This window comes from Elgaria multicarinata, chromosome 1, assembly GCF_023053635.1.
Source record: "Elgaria multicarinata webbii isolate HBS135686 ecotype San Diego chromosome 1, rElgMul1.1.pri, whole genome shotgun sequence".
Taxonomy (NCBI): Eukaryota; Metazoa; Chordata; class Lepidosauria; order Squamata; family Anguidae; genus Elgaria; species Elgaria multicarinata.
This window is the reverse complement of record NC_086171.1, coordinates 23,021,820-23,031,032: the sequence shown is the minus strand read 5'-3', so window position 1 is coordinate 23,031,032 and position 9,213 is coordinate 23,021,820. Positions and strand designations below refer to the sequence as shown.

General features: G+C 40.9%; 1 protein-coding gene across 1 annotated transcript in view; it reads right to left on the bottom strand.

Moving 5' to 3' along the window:
- Positions 1 to 1,221: 1,221 nt before the first annotated feature.
- The window catches only part of TOPAZ1 (testis and ovary specific TOPAZ 1), a 54,315-nt gene continuing 46,323 nt past the window's right edge, over positions 1,222 to 9,213 (bottom strand). Inside the window, exons 18-20 of the mRNA XM_063147601.1 lie at positions 5,594 to 5,797; positions 4,148 to 4,331; positions 1,222 to 1,470 (exon numbers count right to left, since the gene is read on the bottom strand). Coding sequence (XP_063003671.1) covers positions 1,260 to 1,470; positions 4,148 to 4,331; positions 5,594 to 5,797 — 599 coding nt within the window. The 3' untranslated portion in view covers positions 1,222 to 1,259. The remainder of the gene's footprint in view (positions 1,471 to 4,147; positions 4,332 to 5,593; positions 5,798 to 9,213) is intronic.

The window sequence follows — 9,213 nt, the reverse complement described above, 5'->3', positions numbered from 1 at the left end:
TCCATAGATGATAAAGTGTAATTTACCCAATGTAGTTAGAAGTTCTTACTAGGAACATGTAGGCCTTATTTCCTTCAGTTGGTTAGCATAGGCAATGATCAGGAATGGGGTGGGGTAGTTGTAGTCCAACATCTGGAGAGCCATAGGTTCAGCTCCCCTGTACTAAATCTTATCATTGGCATCTCACATGTAATTGTGGCTGAGGACATGTGAATCTTAACCTAAGAATAGAATGCAACCTTGGGCTAAAAAATTAAGCAGCACTAAACTTTACAGACTAAAACAATGACAGCTAACAGGCAAAATTGAACATAAATCCTATAGAATCCTGCCTCGGTACAGTTGCTCATGTATTTCCATTTTGTTGTTTAAACACAAACCCACTACTAGTGAAAATATTTCACATCTTTTTTTTTTACTTTCACTATCGTGGTGAGAATTTGATACTTAAAAAGTAACACATTCTATATTTTCAATTGCATTGGCAGAAATTTCAGCTATCAGCAGTGAGAGTAGATAATGCATACCCATACTGCTGTTGTAAAAGTTAATTGGCTTGCAAAGATGGTGCCTAATGATGACACAGAAACAAAGTTATTAAGCTTGAGAACTATACAAATCCTTGTTCTGCTATTGGCATTTTTTCAAATAGTGTATTAATCCAAAATAGTAATAGTCAAAGATCTTCAGTTTCTCTCCTTAATCCTTGTAATCTTGCTTTCCTCATTCCTTCTCCATTTGTGTCATGTTTATTTGATTGTGAGCTTTTGGGCAGGGACTGCCTTATCTTTTAAACATCTGTGCAGTACTTAAATAATCCTTACAACAACCCTACAAGGTAGTTTAGTTGTATTATTTCTGTGTTGTAGATGGAACAGACTGAAAGATAATGACTTGCCCAAGTCTAGCTAATGAGTTCACACACAGTGAACCAGGGATGGCTCAGGTCCAACCTTGGCTGCTACACCAGCTTCCCTTTTCAAGTGATAAAGGCAATAAGGTTTACGTAACCTCAAACTTTTGACTCCTGGTGTTAGTGTGTACACACACACACACACACACACACACACTGGTTTAAGAACCTACTTTTATGCTTCTGAAGATACCAAGTCAGAACACCATCATCTGTGTAATTTTCTATACATTAGAAATTGAAATGCGTAATTATATAAATGAATGCAGAGTCTGAACACAACCAAAACAATCTTTATTGATTTATTTTGAACAATGATTACTGTAACTGAAGCCTTAACAACTGACTAAAAAAGCCAGACTTTTCCTGCCCACTTCATATTCTGTTTCAACCATTTAAGTGCACAAGCATATTCTAAACTATATACTTGGTCCATGTTAACATTTACTGTCAAATGCTTTATGAAAAGCTTTGGACTAGATATACGAGCTGCTTGAATCAGCCTCTCCACTGCACTTTGATAGTCATCTTCATTTCGTACACGGTTGCCTTCACATCTGAAAGAGGTTTCACAATCATAAAAAAAAAAATTGTCATTCAACTGTTCTAAAAGATAGCAATGTGATAAGAACTACCATCTTGCTTTCCTTCCTGAAATGTGTGTGTGGAACATGTGACCCTCCAGATGCAAATTCCTATCATGCCTCGCCAGTGGCTATGAGGCTAGGAGCAGATGGGAGTTGCAGTCCAACATCTGTAGGGCCACATGTTCACCACCCATGAGTAACTAATGTAAAATATACCATTTTAATACTGACAACTGTGTGGCTGGTCATTTATATTAAGAATTGGGAAACGGAGCAAGAAAAGTTTAGGATTGAAGAACTGAACACTTATCAAGGAGACAGAGGAAGGCAACACCAAGGAAAGTGGGAAGAGAAGGGGAAGAAAATTCACTGCTAGAAAAACAACCAATGGGTGAAGAACAAGTTTTCATTAAGTATCAGAAATGGAGGTTACAAGAAACATGGCACAACTCTTTCAAGAAACATGCAGAATCCTTTTAAAGTGTAGAATAAATACGACGTCTTCATGCCATGCATATCCCCATCCATCGCATCACAGAATCGGCTTTGGGTGGTGGAAAACACTGCCATATCACAGGTTGTTATATTAATGTTACTAGGAAGAAGCAGGGAGGGAAATGACATCTGAAATGGTGGTAGCAATGTGATTAGACTTGAATACTAGGAAGTAAAGATAAACTAGGGGGTGTCTATACAATGCAGGTTTGTAGCTGATTCCCTCAAAACCCCACACCATCGCTGCTGAGAGGTGGGAGCAATAAGTTTAGATGGCAGGAGGGAGCATGGGCTATCCGGCCAAAAAAACCACAGTGCTGGTGGCCATTCAGCTCAAGCCCATCCTGTCCTGCATTCCTGCGCTTATCCTGGAGTTGGATTCATCCCCAGCAAAACTCGCTAGGCTTAACCCAAACTGAGGCCACCACTGTCAGACGGAGAAACAACATGGTGACCTTGGAGCAACTAAAAATACTGCGGTAAAACACCGCCATGAAAAAGCAGTTTCAGGGGTTAATGTGGCTGGTGGCTGTGTCATTGAAAAAGCACAGCATCACTGCAGACACGATGGAAGTATTGCTAGCACTGTCATGGGCTGAGCCCATGGTTCCTTTAAGAGAACATATTTTGCTTCATCCTAGGGAGAGGGAGTGGGGTTTCTTTGTGTCTGAAAAGGGAGTAGCAAGTGAAATGCCAAGGCCGTGCTGGGCGAGAAGTGCCTGGCATCTGATAATGCCTCCCTGGGCTGGTACCGGGGGGAGAGTAAAAAGTTACAGCTGTGCAATGCCTGGGAGCATTCTCCCCTCCCTTCGGGAGAGGTGTGGGTTGCTATGGGGTTTCTATTGGTCAGGGTGGGTCTGGTGACAAGGGGGTCCCAGAAAGGGACAAAAGGCTTTGGCACCTAAGGGTCCGGTCTCTTTCCTGTGGGTGTCAGGAGTCCAGCGTGTGTGTGGTGAGTCAGAGCATCCAGGCCGGGCTGGCTGGATGGCGGAGGCTCCACGCGGCTGCTGAGGGAAGGAGTCTTAATTCGAGTGATGTAAAGTCAAGTCGGAATGAGCAACAAGAGGTTGAGTCGCAGAGTTACGTTTGTTTTGTTTTAGTCCAGGTATGGGTACAACTGGGCAAGGGACCTTGCCAGAGTTACGGCTGGTGGGTGGTTAAGTGGGGAGTGAGTGTGAATTCTATTAGGCTTGAGCGTGTAAAAGGGGAGGGTAAGGTATTAGTCCCTGCTGTCCTAAGTGTGTCATTCCTTTGTCCGTGTTTTCCCCCAAACCTCTTAAGTGTTTACCTTAATGTGTGGACCCTTATGGAAGTGTGTAGTTTGAAGAATAAAAGTGTTTGGTCCCTATCTCTGGAGTGTGGCGTTGTTTCCTTGAGAACCTAGACTACAAAGGGTTAACAAGCGGCAGCGGAGGGGCATGTGCCTGGGCTGGTTGAGTCAGGCCCCCCTTCTCTGGCCGGGGCATCACTGAGTCAAACAGAGCGATTCCATCACAAGCATAATTTGGACAACTTGGTTATAGGTGAACGCAGTTAGAGGAATGATTAGTGTTAACACTAGCGTATTTTTATTTAACTTGTAAACCACCTTGATAATGATATATTGAAGATTTGTAGAGAAATCCAATAGATGCATAAGTAATCTAGAAATAGATTGCAAGGTTTCTCTTTCTACAATGTGAAATCTAGGACAATACGGACAAGTGAAGTATATAGGGAAGAGAATGCTTCCAACTAAATGGCGATATCTGCATATTTAAAAACATAGGTTGAAATTAACATAAAATATACTTCACATATGATAGCCAAGGAGAACATGTTTGAGCTTCTTCTCACAGTAACTGCTATGAGGTTTGGCAAATATTGTCAAGCTTTTCAATGAACAGGTACTTGTTATGCCTACAGATATGACCTAGCTTGTAGTCACTTTGACAACTATCATAATAGGGATCCAGGCTCCTATCTGACTCTTACATGGCAGCATTTTATATTATTATTCCTTTCAAGTCCTTTACGTATTTATCATACTTATTTTTCTAAGTTGCTAATGTAAATTAATATAACAAGATTATTTTCTATTGCATAAATCAACAGACAAGCAAAAAAGCTTCTTGGGAAGCTACGTAATCACACAACTGGAAATTTTACTAACCTTTTCAGTACTATTTGAAGTATCTGATTGGAGGCACCAGGGCTCTGAACGCTACTAGCATTTGAAACCAAGAAGATTTCAATTGCTAATAGCATTTCCACCTCACTCATGTAAGATGGAATCAGTAGAAGTTTACGGTAAAGATTTCCCTCCAGTGGTGGGTAGCAACCCACTGCTAAAGCACCTAAAAACAACAGCAAAATGTGTGTTAAAACAACATGCATCTCTAGGATTGTGTATAGGCAGTTAGCTCATTTATTGGAAAAAAACAATATTTTGAGATTACTTAAACTGTTTCTATTTTTCCATTCTACTGGAACTGCTGCTTTGGATATTGTCAATAAATGGCAAGGAGGAGAAAGGAAGAAATGGCAAATCTCTCAATTGTTTAGAATGCCCAAAGTTCTCTGGGTATTCCCATAAAAGCCATAAACTTTAACTTTCATTTTCAAAGTTTTGCCATGGAATTCTGCTATGATCTGGGACTTGACCAGTCTTAGTTTTCTGCTTCTCATCTCCAGCCAAGGTCAGCCTATAGCTCCTTCTTTCATGACTTCAAAAAAAGAGAAGTTGTATCACTATATGTATTCTGTAGATTCTAAAGATCTGAAGATTTTGCTGCAGATCTATTCTAAAGGGCAAACATGTGAAAGCCAGAAAAACTTTCAAGTCCACATGTATCGGACAAGTAATTTCAAAAAAGTTACAGCATATCTTAAAGCAAGCCATACAAATTCAACCAAAGTAGTAATGGAAGAGTCTCTGGCCACGTTTGGACGACACAATAGTCAACCCTGTGTTAATAGTCCACTCCACAGATGAATATTAGCATGTTGCATTGGGTTAAGGGACATGCATGTCTTGGGAAGAGTGTGGGGAGCTGCCCATCATGGCACCCCATGAAGGGACAGCATCATCAGCGGCTCCCCATGTGCTTCCTAGGACGGGATTATTTAACATGCCTATAGAGCCCAGCTGGGCAAGAAAGGCAGGGGTTTCTGCCGCTCTTGCCTCACAACTCTGTAGGCATGTGAAATAGTCCATGGAGCCCAACACATGACACAATAATCAACGGTTGTGCAGATAGTCAATTCTGCACACTGTTGATTATTTGCATTGGTTATTTTGGGGAAATAACTAACCGTGGCATGGAAAAGGCTCGATAGATGACACAATAGTCAATGGCTGACTATTTAAGCAACAGGGGACTATTTAAGAAACCGTTGAGTATTGTGTCATCCGAACTCGGTCTCTGGCTGGCTGGCAATACTACAGCAGATATTTGTATGCCACCGTATCTTTAAATGATATCTAAACAGATCCCTCCCAAAGTACTTTAGGGAAGTATTCTTCAATACTAAGTTACCGACATATAACTGTGGGTTGGACTGCAGTCAAATTTTCTAACTATCTACTGTAGCAGATTTGACTTGAAAGAGAGCTTACTTTTATAATGTGTCCTGGCTTTAAGCCACAAGCAGCTTCTTCCCAGTGCTGTGATTAATGCTCTAAGTAAATTAAATTCAACAGGGATGTTCTTTGCAAACATGAACTCTACTACAGTAGACGATATTCCAAGGCTCTTGCTTTCTAAACAAGCACTCAGTAGTTTATTAAATAAAAGTCTGTACTGGGATACATCCAGAGTATCTGTAAAAGAAAAGTATTACAAATGAGGAATTTTCTTCAGTAACGAAGTAGGGGGCTGTCTTGATGATGGCACACTGGTGCTGTGAGACCCCCAAACCCCGCTTTTTCCCCCACGCCAAGGAGCGAGTGCAGGGTTTGTAACCATGGAATGGGAAGGAGGAGCCGCTCTGCTGTGCCACTGCAGATGGCCCTCCCCGGTCTCCCACCTTACCTTGTGTAGTATTGAGTTTAAGAGTTGGGGAAGACGTCAATATTGTGATTTTGGAACTGGACAATGCATTCCTCCTTCTCCCCAGGATGCACGGAGGCATTCCAGCAGCCATTTGGCTCGCTGGCCCGCCCCTCCTCCCTGTCTAGCCGATGGCAACCAATCAGGGATTGCCACTGGCCAGGACATGCCTCTGATGCAAGGCGAAAGACAGAGATGCACCGTCTTCACCTTGCTCCACAGGAAAAAGTTGGGGTAGGTAACTGACTTTTTAAATTCAGAGCTTCAGGGGAAAGCCCTGGGATGTCTCTGCAATGGCTGCTGTGTCATATAAATGACCTAGCAGCACTGCGAAGCCCCCCCAGGGCTTTCCCCTCATACAGACAACCCCTAGGCCACTGATTTCAACAGTATGGAAACTACAGCAAAATACCTTTTTTTCCTATTTAAAAATTTCATGCAGATATTAAGGACACATAAGATCTCTCTTATTCATGAACAGATCACAGCTGGGTTTAAATATGAGCCATCATTGCTTTCTGAACAGGTACCAGGGCCACTGCCAAGTCCTTTTAATTTAAATGAAAGATTTCAGGAGTATATACACTTAACAATATGTATTATTTTCAGACCAAATCTTACATGGAATCAGATTTTATTATGAAGATGTTATGATTTTCAACAACAACAAAAACCCTTCACAAAACACACAGCTTTAATCTTCATCCAAAGACATAAAGGTGTTTGATTTATCAACTCTGCTAAAGAGTTCAGGTCAGCATACATTGGCATATCCCATTTGTTCTCCTTCTCAACCTTGTGAGATAAGTTAGACTGGAAACCAGTCCTGCCCAAGACTATTCAGCAAGCTTCATGGCTGATTAAGTGGCTGTAGGGGTGAGGGAAATAGTATAAGGCAGTAGCTGGGCTGAGTGAGACAGCTCTGTGATGGCCAATTACAATCTTACCTGAACTGGTTCACTTTGAGATGTTATTGGTGTGTGGTTGATTGGTTGTTGAAAAGATTTTGCTCTGTAGTGTTCTTTACCCAACTGAAGTTGTTTGAATAGGCTAATAATGTTTCTGAGGGAGGAAGGGGTGCTACTATTTTTGTCTGTCTCTTCTGCCAAGACTCTTGTTCATGCATTGGTTATTTCTCGGTTGGACTACTGCAACCTTCTTCTCACTGGCCTTCCTTCTTCTCACATCAGTCCGTTGGTTTCTGTTCACCACTCTGCTGCTAAGATCATCTTCTTGGCTCGCCGCTCTGACCATGTAACTCCACTTCTGAAATCTCTTCATTGGCTTCCAATTCACTTCTCCTGTTGACCTTCAAAGTTTTTCACTGTCTAGCTCCTTCCTATCTCTCCTCTCTCATCTCACACTATTGCCCCGCTCGTGCTCTTCGCTCCTCTGATGCCATGTTTCTCGCCTGCCCAAGGGTCTCTACTTCCCTTGCTCGGCTTCGTCCATTTTCTTCTGCTGCCCCTTATGCCTGGAACGCTCTTCCAGAACATTTGAGAACTACAAGTTCAACCGCAGCTTTTAAAGCTCAGCTAAAAACTTTTCTTTTTCCTAAAGCTTTTAAAACTTGATTTTGTTCTGACTTTATACTGTTAGTTTTACCCTACCCAGTGCCTGTTTACCCTACCCTGTGCCTGTTTGCATTCTCTTCCCCTCCTTATTGTTTTATTATGATTTTATTAGAATGTAAGCCTATGCGACAGGGTCTTGCTATTTACTGTTTTACTCTGTACAGCACCATGTACATTGATGGTGCTATATAAATAAACAAATAAATAATAATAATAATAATAATAATAATAATAATAATAATAATTTTGATTATGACAGACAGGGCAGGAAAAGTGGTAGGAGTTTGGAGCTTTGATTTCTCTGTTTAAATTGCTGTAATATATGTCCTATACATTACCTTATAAATCAATATGCAGGCGATGCGATGTACCGTACTCCAAACAAAACCATAGACCTCTAATAGCACATCCAGTTTATAAATTTTATAGCTTTTCAAAAAAATTAAATTCTAAAAAAAATGTGAAAGGTTTCCATATAAAACACCAACTTCAGTCACAAACAAGATTCTGCTACAATACCATAAAGTGGCTTAGCTTATAAGTGGTATTGTAGCATACTCTGTTTTGTGACTGACGCTGGTTTTTTCTACCAAAACATTTGACATTTTAGAATTTAAAAATTTAAATTTAATTTTTTTTAAAGCTATAAAAAAATATGAACTGAGTGCACTATTAGCGGTCATTTGTTTTGTTTGGAGTATATAACCTTATAGCCAAAACGTGATCTATAAAATTTTTGATAAATAAGTATTTGAACCCTGGTATCCTCACACCACTCTATCCAGTACACCATGCTGACTTCCCATTCTGCTGTAAGCCAAGAAGTGATCAATTGCAATAATAGTTTGTCTCCATCCCAGCAACATCTAAACTGCCCACTGATGCTTGGCATCATTTTGCCGAGAATACATTTCCACAGTATGCTGCTCTTTTGATCATCCATCTTTGCCCCCTGGAGTTTGATTTTGCTCCCCCCTGCTTCCACGTACTGGGAGCAATGTCCTCACCTTTTCCCCATCCCTTCTCTGACTCTAAACAGCAAGACTTAAGAGTATTAAAGCAGCTTTGAAGTTCTATTGGCAGTTTAAAAATATCTTGCAAAGGACAGGTAGGCCAGATCCCAGTAGGGATCCCATGGAAAGACTTTCAAGTGACCTAAAGCAGGATACTTTATCTAGGAAGGAGATTCTCCGGTGAAGGTTAACTGATAAGCATTAGGGCCCTGCTTTCTGTCTGTGAAGGAGAACAACCCAATTCAGACTGCCTGCCTTTCTAGTAGATGTGGAAATGGCATTCTAAGAACAAGACATGATATATAGGGAGTAGAGAAAGAACCCTTAAACTTGGGTTTCCATGGTACAGATGCAATGGTCAATAAACATATTTACCTAGATTTGCACTGTTGCCAAGTGTACCTTGCTTTGTAGATTTCGTAAGAGCCTTACAAAATACTACTCATGCATTTCCTAAATTTATAAAACCTTAAGCTAGTAGACACAGGATAAAATCAAAATAAGTTGTTGTTTCAAAGTAAACAGCGGCTTCTCTTATCAGAGAGAGGTGGAAAATGGTTCCCAAGCTTTGTCTAGTGAAATGAGCCATCCATGTAAAGC